Source organism: Microtus pennsylvanicus, chromosome 22 (assembly GCF_037038515.1).
Source record: "Microtus pennsylvanicus isolate mMicPen1 chromosome 22, mMicPen1.hap1, whole genome shotgun sequence".
Taxonomy (NCBI): domain Eukaryota; kingdom Metazoa; phylum Chordata; class Mammalia; order Rodentia; family Cricetidae; genus Microtus; species Microtus pennsylvanicus.
Window position 1 is genome coordinate 19,450,482 of NC_134600.1, and position 20,902 is coordinate 19,471,383.

The 20,902-nt window shown below is 46.8% G+C and overlaps 1 protein-coding gene across 1 annotated transcript in view; it reads left to right on the forward strand.

The window, feature by feature from the left end:
• The window catches only part of Myom1 (myomesin 1), a 126,816-nt gene extending 125,242 nt beyond the window's left edge, over positions 1-1,574 (forward strand). The window contains exon 37 of the mRNA XM_075955986.1: positions 801-1,574. Within this exon, the coding sequence (XP_075812101.1) occupies positions 801-1,094 (294 nt within the window). The 3' untranslated portion in view covers positions 1,095-1,574. The remainder of the gene's footprint in view (positions 1-800) is intronic.
• Positions 1,575-20,902: the final 19,328 nt, after the last annotated feature.

Genomic DNA, 20,902 nt, shown 5'->3' on the forward strand with positions numbered 1-20,902 from the left:
TTAATGAAAAAAAAGGACCATGAATTTGAAAGAGAACAAGGAGGAGCATGTGGAAGGATTTGAAAAGAGGAAAGAGAAGGGGGGAATGATGAAATTATAATCTCAGCAATTGTAGTACAATTTAAGAAAAAAGTACTAAAACACAGGGCTGAAAAGTTGGGGTGGGTCACGCAGCTATTGAAAGACAGCACAAAGGGACGTGGGATAATGAGACCAAATCGAGTGCTGTGGCCCATTGAATAGAGCAGTCGTAAACGCAAACGCAGCCCTGCACTACTTCCAGAGCTCCACGGGAACCTTGCCATTTTCTTAGTAAGGCAAAGTCTAAATGTCAGCGTTTCAGGGAGACTTTCAACATGGCTGGGAATGTTTTATTTCAAATGCATTTGGGCCAAGCGCCTCTGCAACGACACAGATTAGACGGGGTTCAGGGAGCTGAGGAAAAAGAGGGAGATGGAATGGGGAAATTAAATTATGTAGAGTAGTTGTGCCATTCCCCTGCTGGGCTCTGTGACGCAGATGCCACGCAGAAGTGAGCAGCCTGTGAGCGTGGCATGAGATTTCTCTACTGATACAGCCCAGAGGCCACGCCAGAGCAAAAGACGCCTGGGTGTTCAGGAAGGAGAGCAGGATGCAGGCGCCTCTGAGCGTGCTGACAACAAGCCCTCTAAACTCCCCAACGCTGCCAGCCCTTACAGATGCCGCCCAGAGTGTGGCCACCCCAGCCTGGGAGCTCTGCAATTATCCTTTAGATGGAGCAGGATCAGACTTCTCACATCCTTCTCATGAACCTGTTGCAGGCACTTAATCTCACTTGTAACGTGTGGGGCGACCCAACCCCTGAGGTGTCCTGGCTGAAAAACGAGAAGCCACTGGCCTCTGATGATCACTGCAGCCTCAGGTTTGAGGCCGGGAAGACCGCCTTCTTCACCATCACGGGTGTGAGCACTGCAGATTCTGGCAAGTACGGGCTGGTGGTAAAGAACAAGTACGGCTCAGAGACCAGCGACTTCACCGTCAGTGTGTTCATCCCAGAGGAGGAGGCGAGGAAGGGTGCATCAGAGCCCCAGAAGGGCAACCAGAAGTCCAAGTGAGCAGCGAGGAGAGCAGGGCCAGCTGAGCCACCCACCCTGCAGCTGCTGTGAAAATGATTTGGGTGACAGATGGCCGGGGGGGGGGGTCCCCCTGGTGTCTCCGTTTTGTGCTAACTTGGGAGGAAGTTATCAAATCTCTTATTCATACATATGAGGCACCGATTAATGACACTTTAAGGGTTTTTATCCACAGTTTAGAGAGTCAAAACCTCTAGGGAATGGTTTCAAGGAAGAAGGCCAGGAAATGTTGGAGAGCTGTTGAGAGGGAGCAGAGGGAGAAGGTGGAGTTTGAGGCGGATGAAGTTTCCCTGCAAGGTCTTAGGGTTGTGTCTTCGCACTCAGTCGAAGCAGAAGCCCACGGCCCAGGCCGTGAGGGTGGTTGGTCACCGTTGATGGAGCGATGGTCCATTTCTGACGGCAGCCTTGTGTCATGGCCTCCCTCGGTGTGAATAAAGTCTCCTACCTTTCCTCTCCCCCTCATCTCTCTCTGACTTCGGTGCCGCTGCTTAGGTGGGGCTTTCCTACCTCTTCCTTGTCATTATTGTCTTCTGATTTACACCCTGGGGGTAAGAGCAGCGCCCCCTGGACATGGTCAGACTAAACCATCTGAGGTGAGCCGAGGCTCAGAGACCAAAACCACACAGACACTGCTTATCTGATCACTTTGCCTCCATCCGCCATCACAATGCAATGTCATTGATCTAAATGTGCCGATTAATCAAGACAAGATACCATAATGCTGAAGAGGTCTCACCTCCCTTCCGTCAAAGGTGGTATCTTGGTCGATTTCATGCCGCTGTAATAGAACACCTGAAACCAAGTGACTTATAATGAAAAGAGATTATATTTTTGTTCTTCTAGAGGTTCCAAAGTCCAAGATCAAAGGGCTGGCATCTGACAAGGATGGGCTAGAATATTATTAGGCACCTTTTTGCTACCCTCTCTGATGACTGAAGGAGGGAAAGCAAGAGAACGAATTCTCAGAGGAGAGGAAGTCGGGTCCAGACTGACCTATGGTCAGGAACCCTCTCCAGAGGAGAGGAAGTCGGGTCCAGACTCACCTATTGTCAGGAACCCTCTCCAGAGGAGAGGAAGTCGGGTGCAGACTCACCTTATGGTCGGGAACCCTCTCCAGAGGAGAGGAAGTCGGGTCCAGACTCACCTATGGTAGGAACCCTCTCCAGAGGAGAGGAAGTCGGGTCCAGACTGACCTATGGTCAGGAACCCTCTCCAGAGGAGAGGAAGTCGGGTCCAGACTCACCTTATGGTCAGGAACCCTCTCCAGAGGAGAGGAAGTCGGGTCCAGACTCACCTATGGTCAGGAACCCTCTCCAGAGGAGAGGAAGTCGGGTCCAGACTCACCTTATGGTCAGGAACCCTCTCCAGAGGAGAGGAAGTTGGGTCCAGACTCACCTTATGGTAGGGAACCCTCTCCAGAGGAGAGGAAGTCAGGTCCAGACTCACCTATGGTCAGGAACCCTCTCCAGAGGAGAGGAAGTCGGGTCCAGACTGACCTATGGTCAGGAACCCTCTCCAGAGGAGAGGAAGTCGGGTCCAGACTGACCTATGGTCAGGAACCCTCTCCAGATGCAAGGAGCCATTCTTCTGTGTACCCTAACTGCATTTCAAACACTGTAGGAGATATGTTTCCAGTTGTGAACACTGGGGGCACGCTCACACTCTGGTAGTAAGAATGGCGCAGACTTCCCTATACAGGAGGAATGGCTCCTGTGCGTACAGAGCTTTAACAAGGTCCAGGCTGAAGCTGGCTCTTGCCTGACTGTTGGACACTCACTGCCTCAGTAGGTGTTTGCTGCTGTGAACTGGGTACAGGCAGGAGCAGGGTGCTGAGGGCTCGCTCTAACCAGGAGCTCATTTCATGACAGATTTTGCTACCCAAATCTCTCTCTGGCTTCCTCTCTGGTGATGGCAGGCCTCACTTCCACATGGATTCTTGTCATGAGGCCCTCAGCAAAGCCAGTGGGATTGCCTGACCTTGGCTGCTCTGCTTCTCAACTAAAGAAACGTCCATTTCTTTGCAAAGCCAGAAGGTTTCAAGTACTTCAATATAGAAAACAGAATAGCTAATAAATGTGTTTCTGGAAACCAAGTGAACCCTGAGGAAGGTAGCTGTCCAGACAGTCTAAATTCTTCCTGCCTCAGCAAAAAGGCTACCTGGGGGCAAGTAGACTGGAAGGAAAGGGCCAGTGAGTGTATATCTGACAGGAAGCCGAGAGAAGAGCCCAGCAGTGGCGATCCCCTGTGAGCTCTCCACAGTACAGCGCACGTAAGAGAAGAGCCCGGCAGTGGCGGTCCCCCGTGTGCCCGCCACAGGACCCCACAGTACAGCACACGTAAGAGAAGAGCCCGGCAGTGGTGGTCCCCCGTGTGCCCGCCACAGTACAGTACACGTAAGAGAAGAGCCTGGCAGTGGCGGTCCCCCGTGTGCCCGCCACAGTACAGTACACGTAAGAGAAGAGCCCGGCAGTGGCGGTCCCCTGTGTGCCCGCCACAGGACCCACGTACACACGTAAGCAAGAGCCAACAGCAGAGCTCCAGCCTTAGGGGACAAAAGTGTGCGGGAGCAGAGCCCAGCACCCTGCCCTGGGACCTACCCAGGCTCAAGAAGAAGAAGGCAGGTTGACTCACATGAAAACAAAATTGAGAAAACATGTTCTGGTTTCTGAAATTGTATGAGAACAGGAACTTATGCTCCTACCAGGAAGCCCACCATGTGGCAGAGGGATCTGATGGGCCAGGGAAGCAAGGAGGGAGAGAGGAATGTTTATATTCAGGGCAATATTTGCTGAGATCCCTCAACAAACTGAGTCTAAGAATTATTCCAGCCAGTACAGTGACCAAATTAAATTATCCACGCCACAGTCCTGTAGCTTTTGAAGCCATTTCTAAATGGGAAAATTCAACTAAAACCATAGACATGTTGGGATAACAGTGCTGAAGTTTCCTCCTAACTCATAAGTCATGTGACCTGCTACAGGTAAGATACTGGTATAGTCATATTGGAACACAGTAAAATATGTTCTTATAAAATTAATATATAATAAGGGCAACTGACAAATTCTGAAACATTTCTAAGCCCTTGAAGTACATCCTTACATTTTTTTCTCTTTAAAAATGTAGTCATTGAGGGCTGAAGAGATGCCTCGGTGGTTAAGATTACTGACTGTTCCTCTAGTGGACCCTGGCTCAATTCCCAGCACCCACATGCCAGCTTCCAACTGTCTGTAACTCCAGTTGCAAGGAATTCAACACCCTCACACACACACACACACATGCATGCAGACAAAACACCGATGCATATATACATAATCCTTTTTAATTTTAAAAAAGGTTTCAAAAATTTAGTCACTGAGAAAAGTTTTAGGGCTACTCTTTATAATTTAAAAAATTCTCTTTAATTTGCTAAATTTTATTTACCAATTGATATTTTTTCCATTTTAACCATTGTTGTTATCTGGCTTAAGCAAAACATTATCAAGAAATTAACCTTAATTGCTTATGAAGATAAGTGTTTAAGTATGGAAAAATTGAGTTCTTATAAATCTTCTCATGTTATATGAAAACCTAGATTTGAAGTGATAGTCAAACATTTTAAGTTTAGAATCAGAAACCTAAGCTGTTACTAGGTTCTATTATCTACGCCATCCCAAGCACATTGGAATAAAAGAGGGCTAGAAAGCCTGTTCTGTGGGTACAGTGTTTCCTCAGTGTGATGGGGCAGTTTGATCCCTGCGCCGCAGAAGTCAGGTGTGCTGATGCACGCACCTGGAATCCCTGCACTGGGAGGCAGAGACCTAAGGGTCTTGGGGCCTTCGGGCAGCCAGCATAGCCAGAGCAAAGTAGACAGCTCCTAAGGAAGGTCAACTGAGGTTGACCACACACACACACACACACACACACACACACACACTACACAGACTCTATGTAGCTATAATACTAATTTTATATAGACAGAGGCCTGGAATTTAACACTAACACCAGAACAAGAGATTGTTCCAGGTGAATTGTGCAGAGGCGGCTTAGACTAAACAAAAATGGTATTTGTAAAAATACCACCAACTGACACAGAGAAGCTGTTTGAGCTTGCCATCTGCCTGGAGGTGGTTCCGGGGAGAACAAATCAACAGATCCCTCCAGTGCATAAAGGCTGCATGTGGGGGCCACATTTCCAGTACGGCATGATGTGGGAGTCCCGAGCCCAAACCACCCATGGTCACGGAAATGATGTCTGGAGTCCAGAGAAGCAAATGTAAAACGATACCACAAGGGTCTTCTGTGTCTAGTTACAGAGGACCGCTGTTAGGAGGGCTGTCCTGGCATGAACAGCTAGAAAACCTGGCTTAAATATAAAGCAGAAAATGCCTGGGGCCTGGGCTAGCACACACACAGGACTGTGGTTCCTAAGGGGGCTGGGAGTGAGTTATATAGCAACAGCTGTGGCTTCTCCAGCTGTTTGCCTGGACAGGGAGCTCAAGCTACAGCTCAGCCTCACGGAGCTGACGAGAGTGAGATGGGGGTTCAAAAAGGTGGAGATGTCAAGGATGCTTTGAAGCCATTAGAACTGCACAGAGGCCAGAGGGCTGGAGCAATGGGAGCCACCGCAGTGCTGCAGACAATTCTTGGAGCACACTCAGGCTGGACGTGGTCCTCACTGCCTCCAGTGCAGATGAAAAGGGTGATACACTGGGCCCTGAGCACACTCCTCAGGAGAAGCTTCTCACGTCAACCCTAGAGGCAAATAGTCCTAGACTGAAGCTGCTCCACGTCCTGAAGCTAAACAGGAAGCTGCGAGCATCTGGAGAGACGGCTCAATGGGTAAGTGTGCTTACTTTGAAAGTATGAGGATATGAGTTCAAATCCTCACCATTCACACAAGAAACCAGCTATGGCTTCAAGTGCCTATAAATCTAGCATGGGGGGGGCAAGGACAAGAGAGCTCACTGGCCCACCACCTAGCCCAAATTGTGAACTTCTGGTTCCATGACAGTGATGGTACACTAAGTCAGAAAGCAATAGTGAAAAACATCTTTTTCTGGCCTCTGCATGGGTACATACAAGCACACATGTATGCATGCACACTCACATAGGCACACATGTGTACACACAGAGGCACACACATACATACACACATACACATAGGCACACATTTATGTGCACACAACATACACACATGCCCCACACACATGTAAGGAAGCTTCAAAAGGATGAAATTTCTGTAAGAGTGGAAACTATGTGTCAGAATAGCATGCACACACTTCAGATGAACACTGTAACAGAACAGCAGGGACCCAATCCAAATTTAGCAGGCTTGTACACTGGGAGTGTTGCTCCTGGGAGAGCAGTATCCTCCCAATGGCAAAGCCCTAATTTCAGTTTCCAGCACCCAAAATAAATACAAGTAACAGATTAGGGTACCTGCAAAGAAGTAGGGAGGTTATGGCTAACGACCAGAGGAAAAATAGCCATTAAAATGAGCTCAGAAATGGTATACACATGGGACTCATGACAGAGCACATGTCAAATATGTAAGTAAATAACACAAAGCACTCATTCACATGTGGTACAGGCTGCAGCTGGTCGCATAGGCCTGCAATACCAGCTAACAGGGAGGCTGTGGCAGAAGGGTCGTAAGTTCAGAGTCTGTCTGGGCAGCCTTGTGTAACTTTGTCTCAAAGTGAAATATCAGAAGGCTGGGAGTGTAGCTTGTTCGTATATTATGTGTGTGGAGCATGTGCAAGCTAAATTAGGTCTCCAGTACTGCAAAAAGAGTATCTTTCATACATCCAAGAAGCAGGAGGAAAGAATAAATACATTAAGTAGGACATGGAAGACTATAAAATATAGTGAATTTGCAAAGAAAAATACTCATAAAATTCTTTGAAGCAGTCAGAAAGCGGGAATTATACTCCAGATGAACAAAAGTAGACATCGTAAGACTGCTTGGTAGGCTTTAGAAACCAGGGACGATGGAGCTGAGCTGTGGAGTGCCGGAGAGCAGGGCTGGAGAGCCAGTTCCGTGGGTGAAGACACTCGTCACCAAGCCTGGGGACACGCGACATCTTCAACACCACAGATGCCATACTCATCGGTATAAAGGACTTCCGCTGGCAATCTAAAGCCGAGAAATCTACCGCCCACAGACCTGTGCTACAGGAAATGTTCCGGAGGAGGAGGTAGCCGGCACCAGGTGGGAATTTAGATCCATAAGGAAGTGAATAGAGGTGTAAGATGCAAACACACACGGTGAGACAGCTTTTCCCATCCCCTGTGTCTTCCCTTGCTCCTGGTGTGCCTCATCTTGCCCAGCATTGAGTACTGGCACAGCAGCCTACAAACCTACATCAGTGCCAGGCTTCTCCAGCCTCAGGGACAGTCTCACCAAGAGTGTCGCATGGGGAGAAATGTCCGCCTGCCCCTGACAGTTCTTCCACCTCTCTACCCGCAACCTTGGGGAAGTCAAATTCTACCTGGGGCTGGGCCGCTTTGGAGGCGCCTGCAGTGCTGGATTGTGGTGGCCCAGGAGAAGAGGACGATGCCCAGTTTGGAAAGCTATTTAGGGAGGAAATGAGTTAAGTCTTGACTGGGAGTTGCAGGATGGTAAAAGATCAGGAGGAGTCACCTCCTGTATGCAAGAGCAACTGGGTAGATGGTTTTGCAGAGGCCATTTGGGGGGGGGTACATAATAGCAAAACTAACAAGATTACTAAAATCTCAGAGGAAAAACTTACGGCTTTAGGGGCTGGAGAGATGTCCCGGTGGTTGGGTTGGAGCTAATAAGCCGTGCTGTGTCTAAGCCAGGAGCAAAGTGGTCGAGGACTGAATCTCCAGAACCACATAAATGCTTTGTGCGATTCCAGCCTCAGAAGGCAGAGACGAGCCAGCTAGAGGGAACATGTGCACATGCAGTTACACATGTGTGCCCACACATATGGAGACATGCGTGCAAACACGTGTGGAAAGGTAAAAAATACATTATAGTTTTAGAAGATAGTAATGAGCCCTAAGTGGCAAGAGCAGGTCGCACGGGACACGTGAGGAGAAAGCAGTGGAGGACGGGACTTACACGACGCCTGAGGCTGAGTCAGAACGAGTAGAGAAAATGAGAGCGGAAACCCCGGGAACTCTAACTCTTACTGCACACCCCAGTCCAAGCCTCTCGTCCCTGTGGGGGGTCCCGGCTCAGGAAATCTGCAAGACAACTGCGAGGAGTTTTCCTTCTGTTTTTAATTTGGTTTGCTTTGGTTTGACAACAGTAGCTGTGTTGAAGGTAAGTTCCCCAACCACCAATCTGGAATGTTCTATGTTGTTTTTGCTCTTATGCCACCTCTCTCTCTCTCTCTCTCTCTCTCTCTCTCTCTCTCTCTCTCTCTCTCTCTCTCTGTCTCTAAATGGCCTCTTTTTGGCTGAAAAACCATCCATCCACCCAGTTGCTCCCACATACAGGGAGGGAGGGGAGTCCTCCTGATCAATTCTCTCTCTTACCATCTGCAGCCCCCCATCAAGACTTTCTCATACTGTTTCAGGTCCCTCTTGACATTTGTGGAACAGGCTGGTAACTGGTAACGCGTGCTGTTATTAGCACAAACCGTATGTTCCGGTTACTTCCCAGCATCTACTGCTGTCATCTGAAGAAGAGATCTGTGGCTTTCTGATAAAGCCGACACAGACTCACAGGTGTTCATTATGTTCTGCCCAGGTCTGCACTGTAACAGCAAGGCTTTTGAAAATACACAGCTACTTTGGATGGTCACCATCCTGACACGCAATGCCATCATGGCTACAGGTACTTGAGTTTTGTCTTTGACCTCAGTGCTTCAAAGATAAATAAAATCACACAAGAGAAGATTTTAGTTATTGAAATAACTTCTGATGAGTCAAGGTACACACACACACACACAGTAATCTCGATCTCTAGCATATACATGAAAGCTTCCAAAATCACTACCCTCATGGTCATTAACATTGAAGTGATTTCTAACACCTTAAGGAAATATTATCATAATCCAGTGCCAGGAAGCAATGGTCCTCACTTGCTAACACATATGTTATTGGTACCCAGGGATCATACAGACTGTGTGTGTGTGTGTGTGTGTGTGTGTGTGTGTGTGTGGTGTAGGCACATGTACGAGGGTGCCTGCACCCGAACTCACATGGAGGCAAAAGAAGGATGTTAAATGCCCTGTGCTGTCACTTCCTAGGCTGTTCCTTTGAAACAGGGTGTATCACCGAGCCTACAGCAAGCCGGAGGCCAGCAAGCCCCAATGATCCTCCTGTCCTTGCTTCCCCACCCCGTGATGGGCTACTAGTGCATACGACCAAGCTCGGCTTTTCCCTGGGTGCCAGGGAGCCAAACTCAGGCCCTCACGCTTTTACAGCCACTGTTCTTACCCATTGAGCCATCTCTCTGGTCCCCAGACTCCACCTCTGAGGGCAGGGACTTGCACTTTGAAGAAAAGGAAAGGACTACATTTAAAGGGTTGCAGGGACCGGGGATGTCACTAAATAGCAAAGAATGCGCCTACTGTGTGCCAGATCCCAGGTCTGAGCCCCAGCAGCATGAAAACCGCCAGCTCTGGAACTAATAAGCCAGGTCACTGGACAAACAGAACTCAAGGATTTCCTTCCAGAAAGTAGCCATGTCCCTTGTATTGTTCTGTGTCCTTTATCTGATGGCTCTGAGGCTAATATTGCTATCTAAACAGTGCCTGGAGCCCGCCCACTGAAAGTCCCTTCAAGCAGCTCTTCATGCCAGCCCTAGGCCATATGTGTAACCCATGCATGCAGCCCACCCACTCCAGGATGCTCTCCACACTTTAGCATTGCCTGCTGGCTCCCCAGGCCTGGAAAGCATCCCCCCTCTTCCCCACCTGCCAACACAGGCACGTCCTGTTCCTTTACTTCCTGCACAGTACAGCTCCATTCACCAGAAAGTCACATGAGAAGTGTCCCTTTGCCCATCCCCCACACCGAGGACCACGATGCGAAGGGGAGGTTTCATTATTTTATTCCATGGAGGAGAAGACTGTGGAGGGAGAAGGGAAATGGCGGCTGACTGCCCTGGAATCAGTAAAGCTGAAATTTTCCTTCCGGAGGCTGCCAGTTTCTGAAGTACGGAAATCAAGATGAGACGATGGTGCACATGAAATGGAATTCTAGAAGAAGAAAGCAATTACCTCTGTGCCGTGTGCTTATGTAAGATAGCGTATCTTCATCATTTATTCAGTGAGCATTACAGAATTCCTAGGGTAGGCTGGCTCTGTTCTTCACAGAGCCCTCAGCATAACCGCGGAAAAACCCCAGCCCGTATAACTCCAACTTCCAGCAAGACTTTTGTCCAAGTGCAAAGTTGCTAATGGCTTTGACCTCTGCCACGCACACTGCTGGAAGTCAAGGAAGTGCTCTCGTCTGTCAGGATGGAGTTCCTCAGTAGTGCCCAGCTCTGGGAGGTGACAAAGAAGGGGAGAGAAGAGAGAACACGGGCATGACCTGCTCCCATAAACATCGTGTCATAAAGAGCTAGACTACTGCATTTAAACACTTGACAATTACAATGTTTCTTAGTTTTACGTTTCTTTTGTTTTTCCTTCTGTCCTTCTCTTTTTGTTTTTGAGGCAGGGTCTCTCTGTGTAGCCTTGACTGTCCTGGAACTCACTCTGTAGAGCAGGCTGGCCTCGAACTCAGAGATTCACCTGACTCTGCCTCCCAAGTGCTGGGATTAAAGGCGTGCAGTCGTATTTCTTGAGGCTCATTGCAGTTAATATAGTTTCTTATTGAGGCCACATTATGATTGATGGCACTTTAAAAACTTTTTGAGCGCTTTAAAAGCTATGTTTTCATAAAGGTTATGTCTTTGAATATAAGTGTTCAAAGCCAGAAACGTTGTCAGCCATGATATAATGATAAGCGACTTCATCTGGAGGAATACAAATATTTTATAGAGAGGGCTCATCGCCTAAGAGCATCTCCTGTTTTTCCAGCGGACTCAGGTTCCGTTTCCAGCACCCATGTCAGCCTTGTTCCCAGTCTCCGCGTCAGGAGGCTCACAACCGTCTGGAACTCCAGCAGCAGAGGATCTGACACCCTCTTCTGGCCTGGCCTCTGAAGGCGCATGCGTACACCTGTGTGAGGTCCCTCCCCAAGTTAAAAATAAAAATAATGAGAACATTATAAACTGCAGTTATGCAAGGGGTCCTTTAACCTATGAAGGACATTTTGGGACATCTGGTGGGATCTGAGTGGGCAGCAGAAAGCAACGTTGGTGCAATAGAAGCAGCTGGACCACCGGCAGGGCAGGGCAGGGCAAGGGCACAGAGCTGCGCTGCCCACTCTGCTTGTTAATTCAAAACTAAAATAGAAAAATGCATCACCCAGAAGCCAGATCTACCCAGTAAATGATCAGGCCTTGGCTGGTAAGTACTTTAAAGCAAAATAAGACAAAAGAGTAGAAGATAAAACAAGCAAACACTGCAGTGATATGTTGTAGGGATACAATTATATATTAGTATTCCTGTATTTATTACACAGAGCTGTGCCTTTTGTTATATGGAGATAGTATATGGATATAATTGCATATTGTTTTATCATAAAACTATTACAGTTGTTTAAAAGAGCTATACGTAAGGTAAAGTTAAAAGTCTTGAACTTTAAAAACAGTGCATAAAGACCTTAAATAGCGAAACATTTGAAACGGCCTCTCTCTTCTGCAGTACCCACAGCTGCGGAAATGCACTGTGTCTCTTGTCAACAGAGGAAGTTGGTTATAAAGACATCATTCAGAACAAGAGTCAAATTCTGGGAACTCCCTTTAAAGGAAATGGGAGAAACAAAATCAGAATGCATTTACTTCTGTCAGCTTTCGGATGCTTTATGTAGGGACCAGCGAGATGGTTCTGTGGGTCAAAGTGCTTGGCATGCGTTCTGTGACAAACTCTCCCTGGGAGAGTTGTGGCACACAGGTCTACCCACCACCAGATAAGAAACCCATGACAGACCAAAGCAGATATCACCAAAGTCCAACTAGGTGACCCGATGACCTTTTCTGAGATTATTAAAAGAGTGTGGTCATTTACAGAAGCAGAAATGATTCCAAGACAGCTGCATCACTAAAGCTCACCCCGACATGGGTGACAGCTCACCGGGAACCTGGAGCACACCGCACAGCCTGCAGGCAGCTCAGCAGGTTGGAGAATGTCCTTTCCAGGGGCCTCGGTTGGTCTGAAGCTCTTCTAAGCAGCTCGGGTGGTTTCTGCTTCTTGCAGGCAGCTGGTCTGGACTCAGAGTCTTCCAAGATTTTATTGCTTACTCTGACAGGGAGAGGCCTAGTGAATCTGGTCAACTTCAGGGACTTCCTGAAGGTATTTTGAGTTGTTTACCTTCCCATTTAAAGATCTTCCCTGCAGGAGGGGCTGCTTCGATGTAAGAGGATACTGGTACACAGCAGCGCGTAAGCCTGATGACCCAGTCGTGATCGCCAACAGCCTGACTTCCGTTCCCAGGACTGTGAAAGGGGAAGGAGAGAGCCTGATGCCACAGAGCTGTCCCTGACTTTCACACTTGCATGCACACACACACACACACACACACAAACACACACACAACATGCGCGCGCACACACACACACACACACACTAACCATAAATTTAGAAAAATACTTTATATAGGGCTGGCAAGGGAGGAAGCAGTGGTTAAGATTACTTTCTGCTTTTGCAGAGGACCCAAGTTTGTCTCCTAGCAGAGTTCACAACTCCTTGAAAGTCCAGTTCTAGGGGATCTGGCCTCCAAGGGCTCCCACATGCATGCAATGCACGTAAACTCATGCAAGCAAGCACGTGGGGCGTGGATTTAAACATCAACAAAAACATCGTTTAAAACATACTTTCTGTAGTGATCAGGTAAGTCACTGGAATTAGGGGAAATCCTGACTCATTTTGCGTGTGCTGCGGACTGTTTGTGCATGGGCTAGAGAACGCTGTAATAACCGCTTGTCGCCCACTCTCTTCCTGAGATGTCCACCTACCTATATAGAGGTCCAGAATCATTACATTTCCTCTGCCCACAGAGCAGTCATCCCAAACTTTTACCTTAATAATCCAGGAAAAGTTACACTAAGCACCCAGTGTCTTTAAATCAATCAATTATTAATCTGAGATTTTTTTTGAAGCATACTAATACTCAACCCCAGGGCTAATAGATAAGTCACCAGTTTTTCTGTTATGCCACTCACTTGTTCCTTCAAAATATATTGATTGAGTAAAAAGCTATGAGGATACAAAGACAGGCCACATGGAGACTTACCCTCAGGATGCTTGTTGAACATTTAACAGTACAACGAACAGCTATAAACCACATGGAAGTAACACATGCACAGGGAAGACAGACATGTTCTTAGAAGGGAGGCTGCAATTGTCCTTTGGGGAGCCAAGGATGTAGGAAAAGGTAGGAGCCAGGATGAGAAAGGGCTCTGTGGGGTGGATGCATTCTCTCCAAGCTTTCACAAAAAGTGAGTTTTGCTCATTTTGAAACAAAAAGGACAAGTAATCAGAAATCACCTAGCATCATGAAGGAACCCCCAGAGTAGACAGGTATACTAGGAATGTGGTTTAATAGATACTTCCAGATAAAAGGTAGCCAACAGAAACCATTCTGTCTTTATTATGTGATCAATTATTTACTTCAAAATTTATACACTGAAGCCCTGACTTCCTAGGCCTCAGAACATGTTAGTGTTTGGAGCTTGGATTCTTTAAATAAATAGAGCAGAAAAGAGAACTTTGGCTGGCTGGAGAGATCACCCAAGGATTAACTTCCAGAGGACCTAAGTTTAATTCTTATCTCCATGGTCAGGTGGTTCACAACCACTCTAGCTCTGGTGTGATCTGACATCTCTGGCTTCTGAGGGCACCTGAGCATGCATGCACACACACGAGCGCGCGCACACACACACACACACACACACACCACAATCTGCGTGAGAAGAGATCCCTGTAAAAGCCAAGGAATTACCTCCTCTATAACACAGAAACTAGAACATTCTAACTGGACAAATGGCTAGTTCTGAGCCCTCACAGCAAGTGGGCCTGTTCTCCTGGAAGTTTGTCTACACAGCCCGAGGAATGTGGGGCACAGAGAGAAAACAAGTACTACAGATCACTTCATGAATGAAAACTCAGAAACCACACAGGAAAAGATGTCTCCTGAGAAAGTATACCAGAGGAGAGTCTTCCCACAGAACAAGAATTAATGGAATAATAGAAAAGAATTGCTAAGGTAGTGTTGTGTTTAAATGTAAAAACAAAAAGAAGAAGCAGGAACCAGTTGCTATAGAAACAAGCAAATGGATTTGGAAAGGAACATCAAAAATGTATTTACGAAAATGGAAGAAAACCTTAATAGAACATTGAGCAGAGAACGAATTAGTGAATTAGAAAGTAAATTAAAGGAAATAGCTCATGAATAAGATTAGATATATAAAAAAAGAAAACCCTAGAACACCGTCAGAGAGACTGGAGTGGCTCAGAGGTAAACAGCCCTGGCTGCTCTTTTAGAGGAAGAAGGTTCAGTTCCCAGCACTACACGGTGAGTCACGACTGTCTGTACTTCCAGTTCCAGGAGATTTAATTCTTCCTGGGGCCTCCTCAGTATCAGGAATGCACACGGTGCACAGACATATGTGCAGGCAAAACACACATACACATAGAAAAAAGTAAATCATTTTTTTAAGTGAGACATATTAGGCTGGGCTGGGTGATGCACACCTTTGATCCCAACACTCGGGAGGCAGAGGCAGGTGGATTTCTATAAGTTGGAGGCCAGTCTGGTCTACACAGCAAATTTTAGGTCAGCCAAAGCCAAATGTGAGACCATGTCTTCAAAACACAACAACAACAACAATAATGTAATGAGACATGTCGATATAAACACAAGCAGGATTCCAGAGATGGGGATAAGAAGAATACAAATGAGGTTGTTTTATGTTTGAACTTTAATATCAGCATATGTTAGATGCCATTATGCTATTTTAATGTTTTATGATACTTTCACACATGCATATTCTGAATTTCTGATATATCCATTTAAAATGTATGTGTGTCTATGAATGAATAGACGTCTGAGGAGGCCCGAGAAGGGTGTTCCCTGGAGCTGGCCTTCTACACTGCTGCTTTAGTCTGAGAGGGTTTTTTATTTGTTTTGGTTTTGCCAGCTTGTCACAAGCCACCATCGGGGAAGCAGGAACCTCAATTGAGAAAATGCCTCCATCAGTTTGCCCTGTTTGCCTGTGTGGCATTTTCTTGATTAATGCTTGATGCGGAAGAGCCCAAGCCAGCGTGGGTGGAGCCACACTGGGAAAGTGGTCCTGGGGTGTATGAGGAAGCAAGCTGAGCAAGCTAAGGACAGCAGTCCAGGGAGCAGCACCCTCCACGGCCCCTGCTTCAGCAGCTCCTGCTCTCTCTTTGAATTGTAGTCTTGGCATCCCTCCAAGATGGACGGTGACCCGTAAGTCAGATGAACCTTTGTCTCCCCAAGATGTTACTGGTCATGATCACAGCAGTCACCAGCAAACTGGGACACAGGTGCTTGTGAGACCCCTGACGTGGGTGCCTGGGAACCAAAATACGGTTCTCTGGAAAGCATGAAGCGCTCTTAATTGCTGAGACATCCCCCCAGACCCATTGCAGCATTCTGTCAATGAAGTGTTTCTGTGGCTCTCGCCCTTTTCCATGTCCTTAAGCCCTTTGCCCGCTCTTCATTCTTCATCACCTGATATACTCTTTCGTAATCATCTTCCTGGATTTCTAGACTTTATCCACACTTACACGCGTTTATATATGTACACACAAATATCATCATTGGGGGAAGGGGGTTGTTTATTCAAAACTATGGTTCTATTTCATGAGCAGGAGAGTTAAGGGGAAAACATTAGCACCATATGTGTGGATAAGGCACACTTACTTGAGAGCACACCGAAGGTCACGCGGGGAGCAGGTGTGTGGCCTGCTCTTCCCCTTGGCTCATTCTTCACCAGCCATGGCTTCAGTAGGCCAAGGAGCATAGCTCTTTTCTGGGTTCTTAGTAGACAACAATGGATTGGAAAAAAATTCAAAGGAAGGAAAGAAGAGAGTAGCACTAGTCTATCATCAAAATCCAGGTGAGATTTGATGACAATTTAGACTGTTGTTAGCAATAGAGATGGAGAAAAATAGACAAATTTGAAATCCGTTTCAAAGTTACTGATTTGCTAATTCAGGGCTGGGGAGATAATTCAGTCAGGAAAGTACTACCATCGCGTGCATGAGAACCTGAGTTGGATCCATAGAAGCCGTATGAAAAACGCCGGGTATAGTAGCACACACTTGTAATCCTAACTCCGGGGAGGTGGAAGCAGACAGATCCCTGGGCTCAGTGGCCAGCAAGCCTAAGGTACTTGGGTGATGAGGGATCCTGAATCACTTTTGATAAGGTGGGCAGCTCCTGAGGACAGTACCCAGGGCTGTCCTCTGACCTCCATGGGCTCACTCGCACACTGGAGATGATACGTCGGATGCAGAAATGAGGGAAAGGGGCGGAACTGTGTGAGCTTAAGTCTTGATCTCCTCACTGGAAGGAAGGTGGTTCCACTACCTGAGATAGAAAAAAGTTCTGGAGAAGAAACAATTTGGGGATGGAGAAACTCAGACATTCTCTGCTGAGTGTGTTGAATTTGAGATGCTTGTTAGACATGTAGATAACACAGGGGAGGCGTTAGGTGGGCACAGCTGTGGCTGAGGCGAGAGCTCAGAAGGCAGATTTTAGCAGTCATGGCCCTGCGTGTGACGAGTTGCTGCAGTCTCAGTGCTTTGGAGGCAGAGACAAGAGGAGTACAAGTTCGAGGCCAGCTGTAGTGAGACCGTGTCTCAAAGTTTTCCGCAAAGTCATCAAGGGCCGGGAAGTAGGTGTTGGTGCTTTGTCAACATTCCTGACGACCGAGTTCAATCCCTGGAACCCACATGGTGGGAAGAGAGGACTGACTCCTGCAGGTTTCCGTTGACCTTCACACGTGTGTCATGGCACACACATGCCGCCCTCCAAACCACAATTGGTTTAATTATGGATTCGTGTAAAAGATCACTGAAACACACACACTCCTGGGACTTACAGGCTCTAAGAAAAGACTATGTCTAGGGAGAAGGAACAAGGGGAGAGTCTCCCTACACACTGGTGTTTAGGATTCTAGTTATTTCACGTGTAAGCTAGCCGGGTGGCCGGGACGAAAAGCAGGCCCTCTCTCCATCAACACAGCAGAAGCTGTTTTAATAAGATGTCCATCATATTTTATTACACCACCACACAAACGGCTATTCTGATACTAAGGAATAAGAGATTAGCGAAGAAAAATCTTACCAACCCACTAAGGAAAGGCTATGCAGTCATTCCATACTGATTGAGATCCTCCCTAGGAAGTAAAGATCTTGCTAGTTTGTGTTATGGCCCTGCTCTTGCTATTGTTGCTGTTATTTTCTTTTGTTTTATTTTTGAGATGAGGTTTTAGATTTACTGTGTATTTAAGGGTGACCTTGAACTCCTCCTGATCCTCCTACCTAAAACTTGCAAATGCTGAGATTATAGAGGTATGCCACCATGCCTGTCTCCTTTGAACTCAGAAGTACATAAATCATTGCAGAGGGTAAAACGTGAAAGAGGTGTGTGTGTGTGTGTGTGTGTGTGTGTGTGTGTGTGTGTTAACAATTGTTATAGAATGGAATTGTGGGAACTTCTTTTTAAGTTTACTTTGATCCTTTGTGTTTTATTGTGTTTGGAGTTTTATTTTAAAGTCTGGACATGATGCATGCCTGTAATCCCAGAACTTCAGAAGCACAGGATCTTAGGAAGATCGTACATTTGAGGACCACCTAGGATTCATGCAGAGTTCAAGGGTATCATGAATTAGCTAAGTATACATAGCCATCAAGGAAAATATCCAATTTTATCTTGTTTCCTATCTATGTAAAATGTATCCATCAACCAGTCTCAAAATTCTGCTTGAGTCTTCATGAGTTACAGCTGGGAAGATGATGGCGGGGGCGTCAAGTGTTTGCTATACAGCATGAAGACCTGTGTTTTCATCCCCAGCTCATAAAACTCCAGTCAGAGGCACACCTCTGTAACCCAGTGCTGGGGAGAGCAGAGATCCTGGGGGCTGGCTTGCTTAATCAGCAGCTCCAGTGGGGGTAGTTTGAATGTAATTGGCCCCCATAATCTCATAGAGAGTGGCACTATTAGGAGGTGTGGTTTTGTTGGAGGAAGTGTGTCACTGCAGGGTGGGCTTTGAGGTTTCCTATGTTCAGGGTACCACCCAGTGTCTCAGTTGACTTCCTGTTGTCTGCAAGATGAGGTCTCTCAGCTACTCCTTCAGCACGTCTGCCTGCATACCTCCACGCTCCCCACCATAAAGATAATGGACTGGACCTCTGAGAGTCCCTCAATGAAATGTTTTTCCTGTAAGAGTTGCCATAGTCATGGTGTCTCTTCACAGTGATAGAACCCCAAACTAAGACATCAGTAAGAGACCCTGCCTCAAAACAATAACGTGGAGATCAATAGAGGAAGACATAGGATCTGGAAAACTGTCGAGATTTCACCCATGACCAGAGGAACACAGTCTAAGCAGGAAGTCAGCTTGAACACACCTAGTCTAGACAATACACAAATGAGTTTTGAGTTCCTGTCAGCTACCCCAAAGTTCTCACACAGCCCAGAGTCTATGGCAATCAGATGTTTTCCCACAATGACTTTCAGTTCCTCCCTCCCGTGCCTCTTCTTACTTGATGATTCTGTGGGCCTTTTTTTGTTCCTTCTGTCCTCTTGCATAGACTCTGTGCTGGCCTTCTTTGTGCCAGAGAGTTAGCAGTGTCTGCATCTGAGAGGCAGAGAGGAGAGCCAAGGAAAAGAAGTATATATATACACTTATATACACACACACAACTATATATACAGTTGAGGAACTCACTTACATTATATATATATATATAATGCTTACATATTATAATATTTATGTTTAGATATAATTCAAAGACGACATGCTATTTTAAAACCGAGTCTTTGTGGGAAAACGTTGGGGTTCTGTTCCAGTTGTTTCTCTTGCTGTGATGAAGCATTCTGGCAGAGAGCAGCTAGGAGCACAGGTTCGTTTGAGTGCTTTACTGCGGGGACGTCAGAGCGGCAGAAGCTGGCAGGTGGTCACATCACACCCGCAGTCAAGAACAGAGAAACACGGGCAAACACTTGTTTGCTTGCTTGTGCTCGGCCCCGTTTCTCCACGCTTACGTAGTTCAGAACCCCGGCCTGGGGAATGGCACCACCGCAGTGGGCTGAGTTTTCCCACGTCCAGTCCCAGGTGACTCTAGGCTGCGTCCACTTGACAGGTCGCACTAACCAGCACAGGCGCTAAGACTTTAAATCCCCAAATAACAATGGCTTAAACCACACAAAGGCAGATTCTCCCGCTTACTTCAAATTCAAAGGTGGATTTTTGCTTCAGGCCTGAAATAGTGTCACAATGCCATGGGATTCCCAGGGACCTGGTTCTTGCAAGCCTGCTGTCCCAGTGTAGAACACGGCCTTGGTTCAGGAAGTCTCACAGGTATAAGAAGAGCTGAGCTGAAAAGAACAACGGAAAGCTCCAGGCAGCACAGGGGCACCAGAGGCGCCAGAGAGGAGAAGAGATGCTGAATGACAGTCACCTACATCTAACGCTTCATTGCCCTTCCAGGGCTCCAGTCATGGTAGCTTCGTTTCACTACGGTGGAAGGGCAGAGTGCAGGAACTCCCCCCTCTATCTTTGGGGAGTATGTCCTAAGACCACCCTCCAATGAATGCCTGAAGCCACAGATAGTGCAGACTCCTACGAGAACTGTATAGATATAGTTCTGCTTGGTTATGTTCTCCTCTATGCATGATGAAATTTAATTTACAGAGTACACACACTAAGAGAGTAATAGCAGTAACCACTAATAAAATAGAAAATATAAACCGGGCGGTGGTGGCTCACGCCTTTAATCCCAGCACTCGGGAGGCAGAGGCAGGCGGATCTCTGTGAGTTCGAGGCCAGCCTGGTCTACAAGAGCTAGTTCCAGGACAGGAACTAAAAGCTACAGAGAAACCTTGGCTCGAAAAAAAAAAGATCCAAAAAAAAAAAAGAAAAGAAAATATGTAATAATATACTAGGATAGAAATTTATAAGTCGTTTGTGTCTGGAATTTTCCATTTAGTACTTTTGGAACTGGTTGGCTGTCTGTTTCCTGAAACCTTGGAAAGTGAAATCTGGGTAAAGGGGTGGTAGGGCTATGATGTAAGATAGAAAATACCCAGACAGGGCCTGCTGGTGGGTAAGAGAGACGCAGGACAGCGGGGTCACCTCAGGCTAGGCTGTTGGGTCAGCTGGGGAGACATTGAACAGAGACTTCTCCTTGGTTTATTTCCTGCTGTTTTTCTGTACTTTCTTTGAGTATTTTATTAGGTTTATTTAAGCCTTCCTTTTTGCACCTAGCATAGTTTCCTGTGACAAGCGACTGTCGTTCAGGCCGTAGCACAACTGGTGTTTTGTTAGGCTGTTCATGCATCAGGAAGTCTTCTGCTTATAGAAACTTTGCTTCCCGCTTCCTTTTCTCTCCCTCCCCCAAGCTGACTTCTTCTTGCAAGCTATTTTGGCCATTTTCTAGTTCTCCAAACAGCCTTCCTGAGGCTATTAACCTCTGATTCTTCTACCGTTTCTGGATCACCTGATAAGCACTATTAAGGGCTTGCCAACAGAG